Source organism: Salmo salar, chromosome 27, assembly GCF_965601325.2.
Source record: "Salmo salar chromosome 27, fSalSal1, whole genome shotgun sequence".
Taxonomy (NCBI): Eukaryota; Metazoa; Chordata; class Actinopteri; order Salmoniformes; family Salmonidae; genus Salmo; species Salmo salar.
In genome coordinates, this window is record NC_138317.1 from 31,109,360 (window position 1) to 31,134,431 (window position 25,072).

General features: G+C 44.7%; 1 protein-coding gene across 1 annotated transcript in view; it reads left to right on the forward strand.

Annotated features, from left to right (window-relative positions):
- The first annotated feature begins 1,030 nt into the window (after positions 1-1,030).
- LOC106588860 (cyclic AMP-responsive element-binding protein 5) overlaps positions 1,031-25,072 on the forward strand; it is a 31,090-nt gene continuing 7,048 nt past the window's right edge. The window contains exons 1-7 of the mRNA XM_014178348.2: positions 1,031-1,116; positions 13,592-13,658; positions 13,835-13,925; positions 15,813-15,922; positions 17,775-17,959; positions 20,148-20,277; positions 20,517-20,597. Of these exons, the coding sequence (XP_014033823.1) occupies positions 13,605-13,658; positions 13,835-13,925; positions 15,813-15,922; positions 17,775-17,959; positions 20,148-20,277; positions 20,517-20,597 (651 nt within the window). The 5' untranslated portion in view covers positions 1,031-1,116; positions 13,592-13,604. The remainder of the gene's footprint in view (positions 1,117-13,591; positions 13,659-13,834; positions 13,926-15,812; positions 15,923-17,774; positions 17,960-20,147; positions 20,278-20,516; positions 20,598-25,072) is intronic.

Sequence of the window (25,072 nt, forward strand, 5' to 3'; positions counted from 1 at the left end):
CATGGTTTCCAAATTTGTAGAGTCACGAGCTTGATGTAGTCATTGTGTGCTATGAATATGGGACCAAATACTTAATTTTTTACTACTTTAATACACAAAAGGTTGGACACACCTACTCATTGATTCCATATGTGTTATTTCATAGTTTTGATGTCTTCACTATTATTCTACAATGTAGAAAATAGTAAAAATGAAGAAAACCCTGGAATGAGTACTGTAGATGTGTCCAAACATTTGACTGGTAATGTAAGTGAATTTGTCCCAATACTTTTGGTCCCCTATAATGGGGGGATTATGTACAAAACCCACAAATGAAAGCTGACAGTCTGCTGGTGTACAGAGCCAAAACAACAAAACTTTTGTCATTGTCCCAATACTTTTGGAGCTCACTGTATATAGGCAATCTGAGGTCGCTGTCATTACACCTAATGGAGTCCTGGTGTGACTGTCCCAGTGTGCCCTGAGTGGCTCGAAACCTGGTCTGAAACTCTCTCTATTTTGTTTATTTTGTTTTAGAGACATGGGGTCCTCTACTTTACCACTGGGCTCCAATGTGAACTTGACTTCCTGTCTGTTTGATGTGTTTATTGACATAAAAAGCCATTATGGAACCACGAAAGTAACTCGAAATACAATATCTTACTCATTCACATAGCCTACAGCAAATCAACACATTCTGTACAGAGGTAGACCCCGCTGGGACGTCCTGTACGGCTCTGCGCAAAGGCTAGTGACAGATAGACCTCCCTTCCCATCTTCCTCCCCCTTCTCCCCCGATCTCCTTCCCAGTTCCCTCGATGCCTCTGTCCCCAAGGCCTGTCTGGCGTACCGTCGCGTCCCGCGCACCCAATCCCAGGCAGACAGACAGCTGTTGAAGGCGGTGGAGGTTTGAGCGAGATGCCAGCCTACTGTTGCCTATAATACGCATTCCGAGCCCGGGTAGTAGTTAACCACGCCCCCTCCGAAGGGACCGCAATGATTTAGAAGTTCAGGAATCCCACGTGACGTCACCCTAGGGGTGATGTAATGCTTCTGTAAATAGAATGTATTGTAATCCTGCTTCAGTCCAACGTGGTTCCTCTCAACTCAGTGCCGCTTGTCCGCTCCACTTGTTAGGTAAGTTTATCACAACGAACTTTCTATAGCCCACAACTGTTCGGCTGTATTCAAAATCATTTTTAGACTGGAAAGATTTCAGTATTTGGTAGATTTTGCGATACATTTTTTATTTTGCTTTCTTAAAGTTTGGTGTGTGCAGTGCTGGTCCCGCTTTGGTTCATCAACGAGCTGCATGTCTATTTGGGGGGGGGGGGGGTGACCGCAATCCCCAACGGTGTCGGCTTGTTTATGAGGGGCTCGGGTTGATCCATTTAACGCGGGTCATGTTCTTCACATTAGACTGAAGGCTATCAGATGTTCTGTACGTGAAGTAGCAGTTTATCCGTAGGTGATCTGGGTTCATTTAGGACTTGGTACAGACTACAGAAAAAGGGAAGTTGGAAGTTGATTGTTTCGAAAACAACTGCTGAAGTTTTTGCGCACGACAAGCATTTTGTGAAATCAAACTGACAGGTGAATTCAGAGTGTGTGTGTGTGTGTGTGTGTGTGTGTGTGTGTGTGTTTCCATATGATGCCGAGTGATTTGTTAAACGTTATTGTCTTTTGCGTTAGTGCAATCATTGTTTAGCCCTAAAACATGACACATCATACTATAGCCCATGTTTGAGTTTGTAATACAATTTCAGTAGCCTAGTAACCTAGTCAAAACTAGTATTCAGATTCATATTTCATGGTTGTAGTGATGAAGATTGTGGGGGTGATAATGATGATGATGATGATGATGAATGGGGTGGTTGATTTCTTTTTAACAGTGACACACACATGTGCACACACACACACACACACACACACACACACACACACACACACACACACACACACACACACACACACACACCTATGAAGTCACCTCCGCACATGTGGAGCAGGGCGGAATATGGTGACTGCTTCAGAGCAGGTTTCAGCCTGCCCTGCGCTGTTCCTCAGCACACTCCTTCCCTCCGTCTCTGTGGCCTAACTCTGACAGCGCTCTCCATGCACCCCACAAGGCAGCTATTCCCTACATAGTGTACTACCTTTGATCAAAACCCTGGTCAAAAGCAGTGCACTTAGGGAATAGGGTGTGTGTGTCCACAACACTCCCTCCCTCGATCTCCCTCCGCCCTCCCTCTCTCTACCACAACCTATTTCTCTCTCTTTCTTTCCTTCTCTCTCTCTGTCTGTGCTCTAATCCTGCTGTGCCTGTCTTCACTTTTTTATGTTCCCTCCTATGTCAGTCACTCACCTTTTATATCTTTACACCTCCTCCTCTCTCTCTGTCAGTCACTCACCTTTTATATCTCTACCCCTCCTCCTCTCTCTCTGTCAGTCACTCACCTTTTATATCTCTACCCCTCCTCCTCTCTCTCTGTCAGTCACTCACCTTTTATATCTCTACCCCTCCTCTCTCTCTGTCAGTCACTCACCTTTTATATCTCTACCCCTCCTCCTCTCTCTCTGTCAGTCACTCACCTTTTATATCTCTACCCCTCCTCCTCTCTCTCTGTCAGTCACTCACCTTTTATATCTCTACCCCTCCTCTCTCTCTGTCAGTCACTCACCTTTTATATCTCTACCCCTCCTCCTCTCTCTCTGTCACTCATCTTTTATATCTCTACCCCTCCTCCTCTCTCTCTGTCAGTCACTCACCTTTTATATCTCTACCCCTCCTCCTCTCTTTGTCAGTCACTCATCTTTTATATCTCTACCCCTCCTCCTCTCTTTGTCAGTCACTCATCTTTTATATCTCTACCCCTCCTCCTCTCTCTCTGTCAGTCATTCACCTTTTACACTGAGTGTACAAAACATTAAGAACACCATCCTTATATTGAATTGAGCCTCAATTCGTCGGGGCATGGACTCACAAGGTGTCAAGCGTTCCACAGGGATGCTGGCCCATGTTGACTCCAATTTGTCCCACAGTTGTGTCAAGGTGGCTGGATGTCCTTTGGTTGGTGGACCATTCTTGATACACACAGGAAACTGTTGAACGTGAAAACCCAGGTGTGTTGCAGTTCTTACCATACCCTGTTCAGATGCACTTAAATCTTTTTTCTTGCCCATTCACCCTGTGAATGGCACACAACACAATCCATGTCCAATTGTCTCAAGGTTTAAAAATCCTTCTTTACCCTGTCTCCTCCCCTTCATCTACACTAATTGAAGTGAATTTAACAAGTGACATCAAAAAAGTATCATAGCTTTCACCTGGACAGTCTAAATCATGTTCATAATGTTTTATACACTCAGTGTAAATCTCTCTATACCACTCATCCTCTCTCTGTCACTCACCTTTTATATCTCTCAACCCCTCCTAGTGTGAGTGTTCATATATCCCCCTCAACCAAAATGTCACTTGGGCTCCCAGCGGTCTAAAGCACTGCATCTCAGTGCTAGAGGCGTCACTACAGACCCTGGTCGATTCCAGGCTGTATCACAGCGGTCTAAAGCACTGCATCTCAGTGCTAGAGGCATCACTACAGACCCTGGTCGATTCCAGGCTGTATCACAGTGGTCTAAAGCACTGCATCTCAGTGCTAGAGGCGTCACTACAGACCCTGGTCGATTCCAGGCTGTATCACAGCGGTCTAAGGCACTGCATCTCAGTGCTAGAGGCATCACTACAGACCCTGGTCGATTCCAGGCTGTATCACAGCGGTCTAAAGCACTGCATCTCAGTGCTAGAGGCGTCACTACAGACCCTGGTCGATTCCAGGCTGTATCACAGCGGTCTAAGGCACTGTATCTCAGTGCTAGAGGCATCACTACAGACCCTGGTCGATTCCAGGCTGTATCACAGCGGTCTAAGGCACTGCATCTCAGTGCTAGAGGCGTCACTACAGACCCTGGTCGATTCCAGGCTGTATCACAGCGGTCTAAGGCACTGCATCTCAGTGCTAGAGGCATCACTACAGACCCTGGTCGATTCCAGGCTGTATCACAGCGGTCTAAAGCACTGCATCTCAGTGCTAGAGGCGTCACTACAGACCCTGGTCGATTCCAGGCTGTATCACAGCGGTCTAAGGCACTGCATCTCAGTGCTAGAGGCGTCACTACAGACCCTGGTCGATTCCAGGCTGTATCACAACCAGCCGTGATTGGGAGTCCCATAGCGCGACACACAATTGGCCCAGCGTCGTCCGGGTTAAGGTTTGACCAGGGTAGGCCATCATTGTAAATAAGAATTTGTTCTTAACTGACTTGCCTAGTTAAATAAAGGTTAAATAAAAAACAAATAAAATATCCCCACTCTCTCTCAGGCTAAACCTACCTAAGTGAAGTGTGTACTATATACTTTTGGGGCGGCAGCGTAGCCTAGTGGTTAGAGCATTGGACTAGTAACCAAAAGGTTGCAAGATCGAATCCCCGAGCTGACAAGGTACAAATCTGTCGTTCTGCCCCTGAACAAGGCAGTTAACCCACTGTTCCTAGGCCGTCATTGAAAATAAGAATTTGTTCTTAACTGACTTGCCTAGTAAAATAAAGGTAAAAAAGAAGAGAGGAGTCTACAGTAAACAATGTAGTACTGTTAAAGAGAGGAGTCTACAGTAAACAATGTAGTACTGTTAAAGAGAGGAGTCTACAGTAAACAACATAGTATTGTTAAAGAAGAGAGGTGTCTACAGTAAAATAAATATACAAAAGTATGTGGACACCCCTTCAAATTGGTGGATTTGGCTATTTCAAACAATCATTGCTGACAGGTGTATAAATTTGAGCACACAGCCATGCAATCTCTATAGACAAACATTGGCAGTAGAATGGCCTTACTGAAGAGCTCAGTGACTTTTAACGTGGCACCGTCATATGATGCCACCTTTCCAACCAGCAAGTTTGTCAAATATCTGCCCTGCTAGAGCTGCCCCGGTCAACTGTTTGTGCTGTTATTGTGAAGTGGAAACGTCTAGGAGCAACAACGGCTCAGACGTGAAGTGGTAGGCCACACAAGCTCACAGAACGGGACCACCGAGTACTGAAGCGCCTAAATCTCATCTGTCCTCTGTTGCAACACTGCTTATCGAGTACCAAACTGCCTCTGGAACCAACGTCAGCACAATAACTGTTCGTTGGGAGTTTAATGAAATGGGTTTCCATGGCCGAGCAACCGCACACAAGCCTAAGATCACCATGCGCAATGCCAAGCGTCAGCTGGAGTGGTGTAAAGCTCACCGACATTGGACTCTGGAGCAGTGGAAACGTGTTCTCTGGAGTGATGAATCACACTTCACCACGGAAATAGTTGCCTTAGTGACCGCTGTAATGTTGCTGAATGACAAGTATGGTGGCTAACCTCTATGGGCAACCGACAACCGGTGTATTCTGCATCCAAGCTCAGGGCTGGTCATCATGGTCACTGATGGAATCCGCAGTAGGGGAAACAGCGCCACTGTCCGCCCCACAGCCAATGTTATTGTTTTGTTGATGACGCAGAGCTGGGGAGCATCGAGCATCAAGGTGAAAAAAAATTGCAGTGCATATGCTGCTTTTCTATCGCACATGCAATAATGTCTGAGGAAAAAAACAGTGTTTGTTGTTTGCAGTCTTTGTTGTTGTAATATCAGAATCGGATGTGGCAGTTTGACCGTTAAGGACTCCATCTTCAAGGCTAGAGAGACTAAGGTCATAAAGAGCACAAGCTGAAACCATAATTGCCTTGATATAAAGTGACCTTACGAAGATCGTTGTGGATCAAAACATTGTCAATAAAGATGGCAATTGGCAGCACAACGTGTGGGGGCCTTTCTGTTGTCTTTCTAAAGTTGACAGGAGCGGCCTTCTCAGAGGACGCTGCCAGTTAAGAAATAAAACACCTTTGAAGAGTTTACCAACCAACCAACCCAGCTCTCCTCATAAGACCCAGGCATCAGCTCTCCTCATAAGACCCAGGCATCAGCTCTCCTCATAAGACCCAGGCATCAGCTCTCCTCATAAGACCCAGGCATCAGCTCTCCTCATAAGACCCAGGCATCAGCTCTCCTCATAAGACCCAGGCATCAGCTCTCCTCATAAGACCCAGGCATCAGCTCTCCTCATAAGACCCAGGCATCAGCTCTCCTCATAAGACCCAGGCATCAGTTCTCCTCATAAGACCCAGGCATCAGCTCTCCTCATAAGACCCAGGCATCAGCTCTCCTCATAAGACCCAGGCATCAGCTCTCCTCATAAGACCCAGGCATAAGCTCTCCTGAAAATCTGTGTCCTGACTCAGACACACCTCTGTCTGCATCCCAAATGGCACCCTATTACCTATATAGTGCACAACGTTTGACCAGAGCCCTGGGCGGTGGGACGCATTCGACATGGCCATGAGGAATGTCTGGCGTGTCAGAGTTCACTAGATCCTGGTCTCAGTGGAAAATGAAGGGCTTGCACTTCTAATAGTTCATAATTACCCCCATCAACCCCTCCTCCTCCCTCCTCCGTCTTCATTTCACTGCTGTGGTAGGGGTCAGCTTGGGGTTGGCATGAACCCTCTGTCCCTCACTCTCAAATCTCTCACAAGTCTTTCTCAAGTCTCGATGCTTGTGTTGTTCAGAAATGGGACTTCTTCAGTGCTCTCTAACAAAGGGAATGACAGCATAGGCTACAGTCTACTTAAGCTTAAATCACGTCTCAAGTCAAGAGATGTGCTGTTCATATCATTACGATAAGTAGCCTATACTAGAGAAATGTGAATTTTGAAATGCAATAAGTTTGCTAATATTGCCGATTGGCTACAAGCATCAGTCTAGTAGTAGTAGTTGAAAGGATCATTTAAAGAACAGTTGTGCACATTAATGTTATAAACGTATTCTTCTATTTATTATTAATGCATCAATTAAAGCAATTTATCACAATATGAATTTTTGGTTAACACTTGACACCCAGCGTCATAACACGTTAGGACATGGTTGTAACCATGTCATAATGTCATAACAGTAGACATAACTTGTCATAACCTGTCATAATATGGTCATAACACTGTCATGACACACATATTTACACCTGTTGTGACATTTATTGCATTGTTTTATGGCTGGTTATGACATCTAAATAAGTTTCAAAACCCACAAAACCTAACAAACAAGGCAAAACATTCCAAAACTTTACACCATAACCTACCAACAGTATGTTTATGTTATATAACATTTTCTGAAATTGACCATATTAAATTAGCATTGTAATTGCATACACATTGATGTCAGACATGTACCTACCCCAATGCTCTGTTGCGGATGACTGGGATGAATGCAGGAGCAGATTTCAGGAGCAGGACAAGACACCCTCTTTTTGACTGATGACTGACATAATGGCATGTACATAATAGGTTTATCTGGCTTGTATGATTATGATGGTCATAATGCTCCTTGACAGTGTCATAGAGTGTATTTTCTTAGTTTAAGTAAAGTGACACAGGATGGTCATAATGCTCCTTGACAGTGTCATAAAGTGTATTTTCTTAGTTTAAGTAAAGTGACACAGGATGGTCATAATGCTCCTTGACAGTGTCATAGAGTGTATTTTCTACAAGTTATTTAAAATCGGAGGGAAAAAAATGTGACTGTAAAGAATTCATTACAAAAACAACAAAGAAATTAAGAAAACAACTTTCAAACAAAAGGAAACTTCTTGGCAGGAAAAAACACATCTGAATATATATGGGTTTTGACACTCTTATGTATGTGTCATAATCAGCCATAAAATAACACAATACATGTCACAACAGGTGTAAATATATGGGTCATGACAGTGTTATGACCATGTTATGACAAGTTATGTCAGCTGTTATGACATTTTGACATGGTTATGACCATGTCCTAGTGTGTTATGACGCTGGGTGTCAAGTAAAGTGTTAATCATTTTTGTCCGTAACGCCCACCTCTACCTAAGAGCAGGGTCATTCAGGCAGGTCTAGTCGATATATTAACAGCCATTTGTCTGTTTATAAGGCACACTATTGAAGAAAAGTTTCTAATTAAATCAAGCTGGCAGATTATAATGAGGTTTATGGTCATTTTTGCAGTTTGTACAATTCTTTTGCACTATGAAAATGATGCCCTGAATCTTCTCTGTCACATACTGATTGGGAAAAACTTAGGGCCCTACGGTGTGTCACACTCACAGTGACCCTGACTGGATCGTTGTCTTTGAGATAAGGTTCCGTCCCAGCAGTCATTCATCATCAGTGGGTATGGGCCACTACTGCTAGAATTGGATTCATTTCAAGTTGTATTAATCATGTATACTGTATATACTGTATACTCAGTGTTATTGGGATTTGATTATGTCAGATCGCATCTGACTTGATCTTAAACCAAAAGGATGTCCAAATTGTTGCTGACTTTAAGTCACTCTTAAAATGCTGACCATTTGTGTTTGTCTCTCCTCTTGTCTCTCTGACTGTGGGTTTGTCTCTCCTCTTGTCTTTCTGACTGTGGGTTTGTCTCTCCTCTTGTCTTTCTGACTGTGGGTTTGTCTCTCCTCTTGTCTTTCTGACTGTGGGTTTGTCTCTCCTCTTGTCTTTCTGACTGTGGGTTTGTCTCTCCTCTTGTCTTTCTGACTGTGGGTTTGTCTCTCCTCTTGTCTTTCTGACTGTGGGTTTGTCTCTCCTCTTGTCTTTCTGACTGTGGGTTTCTCTCTCTTGTCTTTCTGACTGAGGGTTTGTCTCTCCTCTTGTCTTTCTGACTGTGGGTTTGTCTCTCTTGACTTTCTGACTGTGGGTTTGTCTCTCCTCTTGTCTCTCTGACTGTGGGTTTGTCTCTCTCTTGTCTTTCTGACTGTGGGTTTGTCTCTCCTCTTGTCTCTCTGACTGTGGGTTTGTCTCTCCTCTTGTCTTTCTGACTGAGGGTTTGTCTCTCCTCTTGACTTTCTGACTGTGGGTTTGTCTCTCCTCTTGTCTTTCTGACTGAGGGTTTGTCTCTCTTGACTTTCTGACTGTGGGTTTGTCTCTCCTCTCGTCTTTCTGACTGTGGGTTTGTCTCTCCTCTTGACTTTCTGACTGTGGGTTTGTCTCTCCTCTTGTCTCTCTGACTGTGGGTTTGTCTCTCCTCTTGTCTTTCTGACTGAGGGTTTGTCTCTCCTCTTGTCTTTCTGACTGTGGGTTTGTCTCTCCTCTTGACTTTCTGACTGTGGGTTTGTCTCTCCTCTTGTCTCTCTGACTGTGGGTTTGTCTCTCCTCTTGTCTTTCTGACTGAGGGTTTGTCTCTCCTCTTGTCTTTCTGACTGTGGGTTTGTCTCTCCTCTTGTCTCTCTGACTGTGGGTTTGTCTCTCCTCTTGACTTTCTGACTGTGGGTTTGTCTCTCCTCTTGTCTCTCTGACTGTGGGTTTGTCTCTCCTCTTGTCTTTCTGACTGTGGGTTTCTCTCTCTTGACTTTCTGACTGTGGGTTTGTCTCTCCTCTTGTCTCTCTGACTGTGGGTTTGTCTCTCCTCTTGTCTTTCTGACTGTGGGTTTGTCTCTCCTCTTGTCTTTCTGACTGTGGGTTTCTCTCTCTTGACTTTCTGACTGTGGGTTTGTCTCTCCTCTTGTCTCTCTGACTGTGGGTTTGTCTCTCCTCTTGTCTTTCTGACTGTGGGTTTGTCTCTCCTCTTGTCTTTCTGACTGTGGGTTTGTCTCTCCTCTTGTCTTTCTGACTGTGGGTTTCTCTCTATTGACTTTCTGACTGTGGGTTTGTCTCTCCTCTTGTCTTTCTGACTGTGGGTTTGTCTCTCTTGACTTGCTGACTGTGGGTTTGTCTCTCCTCTTGTCTCTCTGACTGTGGGTTTGTCTCTCCTCTTGTCTCTCTGACTGTGGGTTTGTCTCTCCTCTTGACTTTCTGACTGTGGGTTTGTCTCTCCTCTTGTCTCTCTGACTGTGGGTTTGTCTCTCCTCTTGTCTTTCTGACTGTGGGTTTGTCTCTCCTCTTGTCTCTCTGACTGTGGGTTTGTCTCTCCTCTTGTCTTTCTGACTGTGGGTTTGTCTCTCCTCTTGACTTTCTGACTGTGGGTTTGTCTCTCCTCTTGTCTTTCTGACTGTGGGTTTGTCTCTCCTCTTGTCTTTCTGACTGTAGGTTTGTCTCTCCTCTTGTCTCTCTGACTGTGGGTTTGTCTCTCTTGTCTTTCTGACTGTGGGTTTCTCTCTCTTGACTTTCTGACTGTGGGTTTGTCTCTCCTCTCGTCTTTCTGATTGTGGGTTTGTCTCTCTTGACTTTCTGACTGAGGGTTTGTCTCTCCTCTTGTCTCTCTGACTGTGGGTTTGTCTCTCCTCTTGTCTTTCTGACTGAGGGTTTGTCTCTCCTCTTGACTTTCTGACTGTGGGTTTGTCTCTCCTCTTGTCTTTCTGACTGTGGGTTTCTCTCTCTTGACTTTCGGACTGTGGGTTTGTCTCTCCTCTCGTCTTTCTGACTGTGGGTTTGTCTCTCCTCTTGACTTTCTGACTGTGGGTTTGTCTCTCCTCTTGTCTCTCTGACTGTGGGTTTGTCTCTCCTCTTGTCTTTCTGACTGAGGGTTTGTCTCTCCTGTTGTCTTTCTGACTGTGGGTTTGTCTCTCCTCTTGTCTCTCTGACTGTGGGTTTGTCTCTCCTCTTGTCTCTCTGACTGTGTGTTTGTCTCTCCTCTTGACTTTCTGACTGTGGGTTTGTCTCTCCTCTTGTCTCTCTGACTGTGGGTTTGTCTCTCCTCTTGTCTTTCTGACTGTGGGTTTGTCTCTCCTCTTGTCTTTCTGACTGTGGGTTTCTCTCTCTTGACTTTCTGACTGTGGGTTTGTCTCTCTGACTGTGGGTTTGTCTCTCCTCTTGTCTTTCTGACTGTAGGTTTGTCTCTCCTCTTGTCGCTCTGACTGTGGGTTTGTCTCTCCTCTTGACTTTCTGACTGTGGGTTTGTCTCTCCTCTTGTCTCTCTGACTGTGGGTTTGCCTCTCCTCTTGTCTTTCTGACTGTGGGTTTGTCTCTCCTCTTGTCTCTCTGACTGTAGGTTTGTCTCTCCTCTTGTCTTTCTGACTGTGGGTTTGTCTCTCCTCTTGTCTTTCTGACTGTGGGTTTGTCTCTCTTGTCTTTCTGACTGTGGGTTTCTCTCTCCTCTTGTCTCTCTGACTGTGGGTTTGTCTCTCCTCTTGTCTCTCTGACTGTGGGTTTGTCTCTCCTCTTGTCTTTCTGACTGTGGGTTTGTCTCTCTTCTTGTCTTTCTGACTGTGGGTTTGTCTCTCTTGTCTTTCTGACTGTGGGTTTCTCTCTCCTCTTGTCTCTCTGACTGTGGGTTTGTCTCTCCTCTTGTCTCTCTGACTGTGGGTTTGTCTCTCTTGACTTTCTGACTGTGGGTTTGTCTCTCCTCTTGTCTTTCTGACTGTGGGTTTGTCTCTCTTGTCTTTCTGACTGTGGGTTTCTCTCTCTTGACTTTCTGACTGTGGGTTTGTCTCTCCTCTTGTCTCTCTGACTGTGGGTTTGTCTCTCCTCTTGTCTTTCTGACTGTGGGTATGTCTCTCCTCTTGTCTTTCTGACTGTGGGTTTCTCTCTCTTGACTTTCTGACTGTGGGTTTGTCTCTCCTCTTGTCTCTCTGACTGTGGGTTTGTCTCTCCTCTTGTCTTTCTGACTGTAGGTTTGTCTCTCCTCTTGTCGCTCTGACTGTGGGTTTGTCTCTCCTCTTGACTTTCTGACTGTGGGTTTGTCTCTCCTCTTGTCTTTCTGACTGTGGGTTTGTCTCTCCTCTTGTCTCTCTGACTGTAGGTTTGTCTCTCCTCTTGTCTTTCTGACTGTGGGTTTGTCTCTCCTCTTGTCTTTCTGACTGTGGGTTTGTCTCTCTTGACTTTCTGACTGTGGGTTTGTCTCTCCTCTTGACTTTCTGACTGTGGGTTTGTCTCTCCTCTTGACTTTCTGACTGTGGGTTTGTCTCTCCTCTTGTCTTTCTGACTGTGGGTTTGTCTCTCTTCTTGTCTTTCTGACTGTGGGTTTGTCTCTCCTCTTGACTTTCTGACTGTGGGTTTGTCTCTCCTCTTGTCTTTCTGACTGTGGGTTTGTCTCTCTTCTTGTCTCTCTGACTGTGGGTTTGTCTCTCTTGTCTTTCTGATTGTGGGTTTGTCTCTCTTGACTTGCTGACTGTGGGTTTGTCTCTCCTCTTGTCTTTCTGACTGTGGGTTTGTCTCTCCTCTTGTCGCTCTGACTGTGGGTTTGTCTCTCCTCTTGACTTTCTGACTGTGGGTTTGTCTCTCCTCTTGTCTTTCTGACTGTGGGTTTGTCTCTCCTCTTGTCTCTCTGACTGTAGGTTTGTCTCTCCTCTTGTCTTTCTGACTGTGGGTTTGTCTCTCCTCTTGTCTTTCTGACTGTGGGTTTGTCTCTCTTGACTTTCTGACTGTGGGTTTGTCTCTCCTCTTGACTTTCTGACTGTGGGTTTGTCTCTCCTCTTGACTTTCTGACTGTGGGTTTGTCTCTCCTCTTGTCTTTCTGACTGTGGGTTTGTCTCTCTTCTTGTCTTTCTGACTGTGGGTTTGTCTCTCCTCTTGACTTTCTGACTGTGGGTTTGTCTCTCCTCTTGTCTTTCTGACTGTGGGTTTGTCTCTCTTCTTGTCTCTCTGACTGTGGGTTTGTCTCTCTTGTCTTTCTGATTGTGGGTTTGTCTCTCTTGACTTGCTGACTGTGGGTTTGTCTCTCCTCTTGTCTTTCTGACTGTGGGTTTGTCTCTCCTCTTGTCTTTCTGACTGTGGGTTTGTCTCTCCTCTTGTCTTTCTGATTGTGGGTTTGTCTCTCCTCTTGTCTTTCTGACTGTGGGTTTGTCTCTCTTGTCTCTCTGACTGTGGGTTTGTCTCTCTTGACTTGCTGACTGTGGGTTTGTCTCTCCTCTTGTCTCTCTGACTGTGGGTTTGTCTCTCCTCTTGTCTCTCTGACTGTGGGTTTGTCTCTCCTCTTGTCTTTCTGACTGTGGGTTTGTCTCTCCTCTTGACTTTCTGACTGTGGGTTTGTCTCTCCTCTTGTCTTTCTGACTGTGGGTTTGTCTCTCCTCTTGTCTTTCTGACTGTGGGTTTGTCTCTCTTGTCTTTCTGACTGTGGGTTTGTCTCTCCTATTGTATCTCTGACTGTGGGTTTGTCTCTCCTCTTGTCTTTCTGACTGTGGGTTTGTCTCTCTTGACTTTCTGACTGTGGGTTTGTCTCTCCTCTTGTCTCTCTGACTGTGGGTTTGTCTCTCCTCTTGTCTCTCTGATTGTGGGTATGTCTCTCCTCTTGTCTTTCTGACTGTGGGTTTGTCTCTCTTGTCTTTCTGACTGTGGGTTTGTCTCTCCTCTTGTCTCTCTGATTGTGGGTATGTCTCTCCTCTTGTCTTTCTGATTGTGGGTTTGTCTCTCTTGTCTTTCTGACTGTGGGTTTGTCTCTCTTGTCTTTCTGACTGTGGGTTTGTCTCTCCTCTTGTCTCTCTGACTGTGGGTTTGTCTCTCCTCTTGTCTCTCTGATTGTGGGTATGTCTCTCCTCTTGTCTCTCTGATTGTGGGTATGTCTCTCCTCTTGTCTCTCTGACTGTGGGTTTCTCTCTCTTGTCTTTCTGACTGTAGGTTTGTAATAAAGATGAATGATGAACAGGACCGGCCCTATAGGTGCAGCGCTCCTGGCTGCTCGCAGGTGTGTGTGTGGACCTCTAGTAAACAATCTCCTCACTGCATGATGATTTGATATCTAATATCTTATTTTATCATAAGTCAGATTTGATACATCTATGCCACTTAAGTCATTCCATAAATCATTTTTTTTTTGTGAGCATGCTAAGTTGACCTCTCTCTCTCTTCGCCCCCATACAGCGTTTCCAAACAGAAGACCACCTGATGATCCACAGACACAAGCATGAGATGACCCTCAAGTTCTCCTCCACCAAGGCTGATCCTCTTGCAGGTGAGAATAACATGTATAGATGTAGACAGCATAGAGAGGACATTAGTTTTGTAATGATGATTATTTCTATTCTGTTTCCAGTCAAGGATAACCTCCACTGCCATAGATTGTCCCTCTTTTTCCTTTTCTGTTTCACCCTGACTATTTCGTTCTATCTTTCTCTGTTCCCCTGTTTCACCCGGACCCTTATTAACTTATTACCCAGAGTTCTTTATTTATGTTTCACTAATGTTCTCAGTCTGTCAGGATTTTTTAGTGTAGAGTTTGTGTGTCTGACTGGTATGACAATATTTCTCGTCCCTTCCGATCGGTAGAATACAAATGTCCTTCTAAGTCTTATCCCTCCCCCTCTCCTCTCTCCTCCCTCCCTCCCCCTTCACCTCTCTGACCGACTGTCTGTCACTCAAGCGTAGTGTTGTCTGGTTCAGGCATGTGTGCCTGTGTGTCCGTGTGTGTGGGTATGCGTGTGTGTGTGAGCATGTGTATGCATGTTCGTGTGTGTGTGTGTGTGTGTGTGTGTGTGTGTGTGTGTGTGTGTGTGTGTGTGTGTGTGTGTGTGTGTGTGTGTGTACATGCTTGCATGCGCGTGTGACCTCTTCTGTGGTTGATGATAAAATGATGACGTAGAGAACAGTACAGTATACTGATGACTTGTATTGCTAACCAGTAGTGGTAAGATACAGTACAGTATACTGATGACTTGTATTGCTAACCAGTAGTGGTAAGATACAGTACAGTATACTGATGACTTGTATTGCTAACCAGTAGTGGTAAGATACAGTACAGTATACTGATGACTTGTATTGCTAACCAGTAGTGGTAAGATACAGTACAGTATACTGATGACTTGTATTGCTAACCAGTAGTGGTAAGATACAGTACAGTATACTGATGACTTGTATTGCTAACCAGTAGTGGTAAGATACAGTACAGTATACTGATGACTTGTATTGCTAACCAGTAGTGGTAAGATACTATCGTATTTGCAGCACATACAGAGACGAGAACAGTCAGTCCACAGCAGACTAGAGCACTGGTGGCCAAGGCTCAGCCTCAGACAAAAACACACTCTCAATCATGCAGGCCAGACGAAGACCCTGTCTGTCTGTTACCGTGGCAACGGCTGTCTGTTTCTCTGGGCTTAAACATCTCTGTAGACCTTTGACCCACACCAGCCAGGTTCTATCCTGCAGGGGCCTGTAGACACTCAGCCCTCCTGGAGGAAATGTCCTGTCAAAACAAAGGAGTGCCGAGCTTGTGACTCTTGATTCCTGACCTCGCGACCTTTCAACCCTGATAGTTTAGAATATAGGTGAGAGAATCAGTCTCTGTCTGATCTTATCTTGGTTACTGTGGTGATTGCTCTGGGGTGAAGTTTCCCCTAAGTACAGATATAGGATCAGCTTCCCCGCCCCCAATCCTAACCTTAGCCATTAGTGAGGAAGACACAAAACTGACCCAAGATCAGTGGCTAGGGGCAACATCACCCTACAGCATCGTGATCTGCTCCTGAGCCTGTGGCTGGGAAGGCTGTCATGGTGGTGTAGGGAAGGATACACAAAGCAGGTTGAACATAGTTCCAGTGATGTTGAAACCATGCCAGCTGTAAGCTGCCTGAGGTGCTGGTTTAGATCTGTCTCTGCCACAACCAAAACCTCTCTGTGTACTTCCATATGCCTAGTGGTTAAGAGCATTGGGCCAGAATCCCTGGACCAACTAGGTGAAAAATCTGTTGATGTACCCTTGAGCAAGGCACTCAACCCTAATTTGCTCCTGTAAGTCACTCGGGATAAATGACTACAATGTAAATGTAACAATATCATGGTTGTTATGATATCTGTTTGATGCTTAACGTCTGTCTGCTCTCTCTGTGCTATGTGTGATCAGACCAGACCCCAACGCCGACCCGTTTCCTGCGTAACTGTGAGGAGGTGGGCCTCTTCAATGAGATCGAACAGGAGTTCCGCCAGGCACAGGAGGAGCAGAACAATAAACAGGTTACACACGAAAAAAACTACATTTCCCATGAAATCTCAGACATATAGAGCAAGCGGATGAGACTTGAACATATGCTAGCTGGAACTAGGAAACTCCAAAATGTCAGACTTTCTGATTCGTTGAACGAGGCACGTGTATAACTACAACCAGTTAAATGTTTCCGACTAGCATAGACATTGCTTCATTTTATCTGTCCAATTATGGCATTTGTGAGAGCACGGCCAGTGCCATTGAAGGCCATCTCCACTTCTACTACTTCTATGAGTTGGCAAACAAACTGAAATGGTGCACTCTGCCGCCTAGAGTGTGTTGTTTGAACTGGTATAAAGCCAAGGTTGGTGATATACCTGCAGTAATGGAATATTTGCATTTTAGTCATTTAGCAGACGCTCTTATCCAGAGCGACTTACAGTAGTGAATGCATACATTTCATTTCATGCATTTTGTATTTTTACTGGCCCCCCGTGGGAATCGAACCCACAACCCTGGAGTTGCACACACCATGCTCTACCAACTGAGCCACAGGGAAGACTATTTGCTCAAGAGTATAATTCATTGGCTCCTGGTGACCTGGATGGAATTATGTGATCCTTCCTTAACCCATAGGAAGTTCCACCCATTTGACTACTTCAAAATGGTGAAAGTCCTCAATGGCACTGCCCATGCTAAAACAGGCTTTTTGGGCAATAGAGTTTTCTATCTCTATGGACTTGAACTAACAAAACTGTAATTTATCATGACAGTAATTACTGTACTAGCACATTAAACAAACACCGTATCCAGAGAACATACTGATAGCCTTGCATGCTAGATTTCAAATCAAATCACATTTATTTTCAAAAGCCCTTTTTACATCAGCAATTGTCACAATGTGCTCTACAGATACCCAGAAAGAGCCAGCTAGGTTTCGAGGCTGTTGTATGAAACTAGCAAATGGAACAGACCACCAAATAGGAGACCGTCACCAGGGTCAGTGGTGGAAAAAGTACTCAACTGTCCTACTTGAGTAAAAGTCTTAATACTTAAGTATCAAAAGAAAATGTAATTGATAAAATATACTTAAGTATCAAAAGTAAAAGTATAAATCATTTTAAATTCCTAATATTAAGCAAACCAGACGACACCGTTTTCTTGTTTTTTAAATGTACGGATAGCCAGGGGTACTCTCCAACACTCAGACATAATTTACAAAAGAAGCATGTGTGTTTAGTGAGTCCGCCAGATCAGAGGCAGTAGGGATGTTCTCTTGATAAGTGAGTGAATTGGACCATTTTCCTGTCCTGCTAATCATTTGAAATGTAACGAGTACTTTTGGGTGCCAGGGAAAATGTATGTAGTAAAAAGTACATTATTTTCTTTAGGAATGTAGTGGAGTAAAAGTAAATGTGGTCAAAAATATAAAAATAGTGAAGTAAAGTACAGATACCCCCCAAAACTACTTAAGTAGTACTTAAAAGTATTTTTACTTAAGTACTTTACACCACTGCCAGGTTGGCAGGTATTTTGACTGACGGGGAAGTATTGAGTGACTGGTGAGTGAGAGTCAGACAGACAGACATCCAGGCAGGTTTAGATAACTGACCTGCGGCAGGTAAGAAACACCAGGTGATCACGTTCTTATTGGCAGGGTAAGCAGCTAGACAGACTGACACATGACGGACACACACACACGCGCGCACACACACACATTCACGCACACAGACACTTTGCCGCAGACCCACAACACACACTCACACACACACACACAATGCCACACACTCCAAGATGTAAAATTGGTATGTAGAAGTGTGTATTCATTCAAACAACAACAGAATGCATATTAAAACAAGTCTTCTCTTCCTTGTCTCTCAGACTCAGAGTCTCCCTCAGAATGGATCATCATGTGTGAACCAACCCCAGTCACACTCCCAACACCAACCACAGTCCCATGGTGGTATGAGGGGTCTAAGCTGCAGTATGGCTGGACAGCAAGCACTGCCCTCTGCCCAGTCCAACTCAGTCATCACCCAGGCCCACTCCATGCTCACACACTCAGGGTAAGCACACAGAGACAAAGATTCAGACACACACACACACACATCTTGTCAACATGCTACTGTCCTCTACCTCTACCTTTCACCCCTCTCTCTCACCTTTCTCTCTCCCTCCCTCCCTGTACCTCTCACCCCTCCCCCTCTGCTGTCCTAACCATAACTCATTCTGTCTGTAGCAGGCTGTCATTCCCCAGACAGTCTCATTTATTAGGCCTTAATGAATTAGAGAGAGAGCGAGAGAGAGGGGGGATGGGGAGATGGGGGAGAGGGAAAACAATTGAAGCGAGAGAGAGAGAGAGAGAGAGAGAGAGAGAGAGAGGCAGGGAGGGAGGGAGGGAGGGAGGGAGGGAGGGAGGGAGGGAGGGAGGGAGGGAGAGAGAGAGAGAGAGCGCGAGAGAGAGATGGGAGGGAGGGAGGGGCTACTGGCTATTAAAATACACCATTGGTCCCATTCAACCCCCATCCCCCTATCTATCACTCTGTCTTTCCCTTTGCATCTCTTTCTTTCTCTCCATCTCTCCCCATATTTCCTCACCCGTCATCTCTCCCTCGGCCGTTGACACAAACCAATCATCTGGTCCCAAGCTCTAGCCCGGGCCCAACCCCGACCAACTCCAGTCCCTGCTTCAGCCCCGGCCCAACCCCGACCAACTCCAGCCCCTGCTTCAGCCCCGGCCCAACCCCGACCAACTCCAGTCCCTGCTTCAGCCCCGGCCCAACCCCGACCAACTCCAGTCCCTGCTTCAGCCCCGGCCCAACCCCGACCAACTCCAGCCCCTGCTTCAGCCCCGGCCCAACCCCGACCAACTCCAGCCCCTGCTTCAGCCCCGGCCCAACCCGACCAACTCCAGCCCCTGCTTCAGTCCGGGCCCAGGGCAGTGTGGTGGTGTGGGTTACATGGCTGTGGTTATCACACTGCAGCGCATGGAGATTAGGCATGGCTCTGTCTTTCCTCTCAACTCCAGACATCTGGCCCTGCTTTGTGAAACCTGTCACAGATACAGCTACTAACCTAGAGCTAGGTAGCTACGTGAATCTCTGGTGTGTGAGGCAGCGAGTTGAGCTATCTAGTCAGTCCATGTGCTGGAAAGATGGTGTGTTATGGATACCTTCTAACATACCTTTATGAGCCCTTACATTCGCTCTCTGGCCAATCGGTGATGTTCATTGATTGATTCAGAATGTATGTTTCAGAACTTCAAGACACTGCTGCTAGAGGTCTATTCTCAGTCCCTAATGGCACCCTATTCCTTAAACCAGGGCCCATAGAGCTCTGGTCAAAAGTAGTGCACTATATAGGGAATAGGGTTCCATTTGGGACACAAACCTAGAGTTTCAGAAGTAACAGAAGTTCTTCAGAAGAGTTAGAGTGGGCTTAGCTACAGCAGAGCACACCACAGCATAGTACAGTTGAGTAGTACAGTCCAGTTGATTACAACATAGTACTGCCTATTAGAGTACATTGACTAGGGAAGGGAAGTGACCATATCACATGGCCAGTTAAAGTCAGACAACGTCTTGCTCTGTAGCCCAGGCCGAGCTAGCAATGAGGTGATCCGTGTTGGATTCTGGGGATCTGACTGTTTCTCCCTGTGTTTACCACTGGTTTCTACGACAACCCCATCTCCGAGTGTCTGGCTGTTGGCCCGGGCGGACTGTTATGGTTACGTTAGGAGGCGTTGTTTTGGTTCGGGTTCTTTCTTTTCTTTTTGCACGTTTATTTCGCTGCTTGCTACAGAGTCAGTGGTGACATCACCAGGGATGACCTCAGCGCAGCGAGGGAGGACCACGCAGTCTGATTGGCTGAGGGCCAAATGCATTACATCATCACATCGCACCCCAGCCCCTTCTGTGGCGCATGTCTCTCCCTCTGCTCAATCTATTACTTTCCCCCTCTACTTTCCATCTTTCTGTCTCTGTCTCACTCTCACTCTATCCCTCTATCACTTTAATTGAACCTCCTCTCTTTCTATGGCTTTATCTCACCGTACTTTCCATCCATTTCTCAGCTACATCAAACTTTCTCCCTTTACATCTCAATCGCTTTCTTCTGTCTCCTTCATCCTCTCCACTCTACCACTGTCCCATGTTTCTCTCTCTTTTCTCTGTCCCTGATCTGAGACCAGTGTAGAGGCTGGTTACTGAGGTTCTCTGACGTCTGACTATTTCTTTCTCCCACTGATGATCTCAGACCTGTCCCTGGGCCCCTCTCCTCCCTACTGCACCTGAGGAACAACAGACAGAGACAGCCCCTGGCCGCCTCCATGCCTGGCCCCCTGCCAGACCCAGCCATGCAGGGAGCATCTGCCCAGCACATGTCTGTAAGTACATACAACGTTACTTACACTGGCCTTCTTTAATGAGCCTATACTTGAGAAATACCTATTGCTTGTTACATTGCTATTACCAAGTCCTAGTATTACATTGTAATTATCTAGTAATTATCCTTTGGAACTGATTGAAACGGGAAGGATTTACAGGCTGTATAGATCTCAATAGATTTGACTTGTTTTCAAGGTACATTGTGTAGAAATAATAAGTAATTTGTTATGTTCCTCAGATGGAAAGACAGATGTCTATGGGATCCAGTATGATGAGCATCCAAGGTCCCGCCCACAACTCTTCCTGCTCTTCACCTCAGGTACTGACCAATCAGAATACTCTTTCATGGTACCGACCAATTAGAAGGCTCTTTCTTGTTTCACACGATGTGCATGTTTCTGCATGGTTCTCTATGATGACAGAGATTAGAGGAGCTGTTGTTTGGGCTTGTTATCCTGAACTATTTCTTCCAATACAAACATGGTACAAACAGCTACTCACCTCTTATGTATGTCATGTTTTTCATGCTGCCTATGCTCTTGCACTTTCTCACCTTTTCCTTCTCACATATGCACGCACAGACAGACAGACAGACAGACAGACAGACAGACAGACAGACAGACAGACAGACAGACAGACAGACAGACAGACAGACAGACAGACAGACAGACAGACTCTCTCTCTCCTCTCTCTCTCTCTCTCTCTCTCTCTCTCTCTCTCTCTCTCTCTCTCTCTCTCTCTCTCTCTCTCTCTCTCTCTCTCTCTCCTCTCTCTCTCTCTCTCTCTCTCTCTCTCTCTCTCTCTCTCTCTCTCTCTCTCTCTCTCTCTCTCTCCCTCTCTCTCTGTGGGGCCCCATTCACCCTCTGGCTATTCTCATTCCTCCTAGGCTGGAACAGAGGAAACGGAGTGTAACTCTACACCTTTACATACACTATCCCCAACCAGAGGAAGTCACAGTTTACATGTTCTCCCTCTAGCCCTCTTTAACCCTGTAATTCACTCAAAAGTTATACATTTCTGATTCTCTGTTTAACTTGACCTTTTTCTCACTTATTCATCTTTTTTAGTTTTTAAAGGCTGTCTTGAAGAATTTGCTCTAAGTAAAATTCAGCACACAAAACACACACAAAACACTTCACAATCTACAACGTTAAACAGGCACTAGACTCTCCAAGAGACTCCCCAGCCACAAAAACGCACAACACACACAGGAAATGGGCTCACGTGCTGACCCTGTGCTTGGGGACTATATGGTGTCATGTGTCTGAACCAGAAAGGTCTCTGGCTAACATCTGACCCACAGCCTGGGGCTGGTTGGCCTTTGTGTTCTAACACTCTCCTCCTCTCGTCTGAGTAGCAGCTCTCTCTATGGACTCATATCTGTACCTGTTTTGACCTGAGGACTTTGACATGGCCAACGTACAACTGTTGCTTGTCTTGGAATTTTATAATGAATTCTGGACTTTTTATTGAGAAAAATATATTCTAAAGTTGATGTATTTTAAACATGTTATTGTTTAGCTTGACAAATGGCTCAGCAGATTAGAGAATGAGACTGGGTTTATTAATTGTATAACATCTAGGTTAGCTTTACTGAAAGTAGGTCAAGTTAGCTCCGTTCTAGAATTCAAGAACTCTGCAAGTTAAATAAGTTAAATAGTGAGGCCTTCAGTGAGGGATTGTATGCATCCCAAATGGCACCCTTTTCTCTATAAAGTGCACTACATAATTTATGACCAGAGTAGTGCACTATAAAGGGAATAGGTTGCCATTTGGGACGTATTCCATGTGTCAAACAGTGATGGATATCTGTTTGACTCTGTCACATGAGGTAGAGTACAGTACACCATGGTTTCAGGGTGATCAGCCAGACAGAAATATCAACCTGTTGGAGTAATGTACCAGTATAGAACAGTGACGGAATCATAGAGCCAGTGTTACAGGCTTTTAATGTAGTAAACAGATCTCCAGGACTCTTATACTGTTGCTGCTGAGTGTGTGTGTGTGTGTGTGTGTGTGTGTGTGTGTGTGTGTGTGTGTGTGTGTGTGTGTGTGTGTGTGTGTGTGTGTGTGTGTGTGTGAGAGGAGAGAGAGAGAGTGTGTGTGTGTGTCTGTGTGGCTGGCAAACTGGCATAGACAGCTACATGACCTCATCGTTGGCACTCTCTAAATGTACTCTATTTTTTCATTGGTGAATGGAACAGAAAAAATAAACTACTTCTCTTAAAGAAATATTGCATAACCGAGAGCAATAGTAATGTTGGATGATGTCATTCCCCAGAAACACTCTCTGTTTCTGTCCCAAATGGCACCCTATTCCCTACATTTGACCAGAGCCCTATGGCCTGTCTATAGGCTCTGGTCAAAAGTAGCGCACTATATAGGGTGCCAATTGGGACACAGACTTTGCCTGGCCTCTCTTGCTGAGTGTGAGAGCTCACTGCTAGAGCTGTGAACTGACTTTCCTAGTTAAATAAAGGTTAAATAAAAACATTTAAAAAATGTGTTGGATTTGCCCCAAACATAAGGCTTTGCATTTAGGCAAAAAAGTGTATTCCTTTGCCGTGTTTTTTTGCAGTATTACTTTAGTGCCTTGTTGCATACAAGATGCACGTTTGGGAATATTTTGATTCTGTATATTTGTATACCTCAATGTTGTTGATCCATTCTCAGTTTTCTACCATCACAGACATTAAACTCTGTAGCTGTTTTAAAATCACCAATGGCCTCATGGTAACATCCCTGAGCAGTTTAATTCCTTTCCTATAGCTCCGTTCAGAAGGGTGACTGTGTCTTTGATGTAAGTCGCTCTGGATAAGAGCGTCTGCTAAATGACTTAAATGTAAATGTGTCTGGGTGGTTTAGTACATAATCCACCGCATAATTATTGACCATGCTTAAAGAGATATTCAATGTCTGATTTGTTATTGTACCCAGCTACCAATCACTGCCCTTCTTTATAAGGCTTTCGAAAAGCTCCTTGGTCTTTGTAGTTGAATCTGTGCTTGAAATACAATACTTGACTGAGGGACCTTACAGACGTTGTATGTATGGGGGACAGAGGAAGGGTTAGTCATTCAAAAATCATGTCAACCCCTATTATTTCACACACTATGTGTCCATGTAATTTATGTGATTTGTTTAGCCAAATTTTAATCCTGAACTAATTTAGGGTTGCCTAAACAAAGGGGCTAAATACTTATGCAACGACAATATTTTATTTATGAATTTATTTATTTAAAAAATAGAAATATCTTCCACTTTGACATTACAGAGTATTTTGTGTAGATTGTTGCCAAAAAATTAAAATTAAATACATTTTAATTCCACTTTGTAAAACAATAAATTGTAAAATAACTTGCCTATGTATTATTTATATTCTATAATTGAAGTGAAGAGTTTCATTACAAATTGCTATATATTCTTTTTCAGAAATGTTTGTCCATTTGCTTTTAATGTTTAATGGAATTGTGTGTTTTTTATCTAATCATGGCATCATGGGGTTGTTCAGTGACAGACATGTATTTGTTTCAAATCTATCACTTGATGGTTTCATTTCAGAGAGACCAATGATCATGTTTTTTTGCAAAATGTCAAATATCCTCCTCACTCTCAGGGAAAAACTTAGTACTATTATGTTTTACACAGTCAAATATAACAAATAACTACATTGTTTATAAAGAACTGCACAAATTATACATTTGTGACAATTTATATATTTTTTTCAACAAAAAAATATTATCCAGAGTGACTTACAATAAGTGCATTCATCTTAAGATAGCAAGGTGAGACAACCACATATTAATCACAAATACATGATACGAACATTCCATTCCAGCTAAACAATGGATATATACAACATGCAACAATTTCAAGGATTTTACTGCGTTACAGTTCCTATAAGGAAATCAGTCAATTGAAATAAATGATTTGGCCCGAATCAATGGATTTCACATAGCTGGGAATACAGATATGCATCTTTTGGTCACAGATACCTTTAAAAAAAAGTAGGGGCGTGGATCAGAAAACCAGTCAGTGTCTGGTGTGACCACCATTTGCCTCATGCAGCTCGACACATCTCCTTCGCATAGATCAACCTGGTGATTGTGGCCCGTGGAAAGTTGTCCCACTCTTCTTCAATGGCTGTGCAAAGTTGCTTGATATTGGGTAGGAACTGGAACACGCTGTCGTACATGTCTATCCAGAGCATCCCAAACATGCTCAATGGGTGACATGTCTGGCGAGAATGCGGGCCATGGAAGAACTGGGACATTTTCAGCTTCTAGGAATTGTGTACGGGGGGCCCTGCATTATCATGCTGAAACATGAGGTGATGGAGGTGGATGAATGGCACGACAATGGGCCTCAGGATCTCATCACGGTATGTTTGTGCATTCAAATTGCCATTGCTAAAATGCATTGTGCATTGTGCGTACCTTATGCCTGCGCACAACATAAACCCACAGGCACTATGGGGCACTCTGTTCACAACGTTGACATCTGCAAACTACTTGCCCATACGACGGCATACACGCTGTCTGCCATCTGCCCAATACAGTTGAAACCAGGATTCATCCATGAAGAGCACACTTCTCCAGCGTGCCAGTGGCCATCGAAGTTGAGCATTTGCCCACTGAAGTCAATTACGACACCGAACTGCTGTCAGGTCAAGACCCTGGTGAGAATGACTAGCACACAGATGAGCTTCTATGATACAGTTTCTGACAGTTTGTGCAGAGATTCTTCGATTGTACAAACCCACAGTTTCATCAACTGTATGGGTGGCTGTTCTCA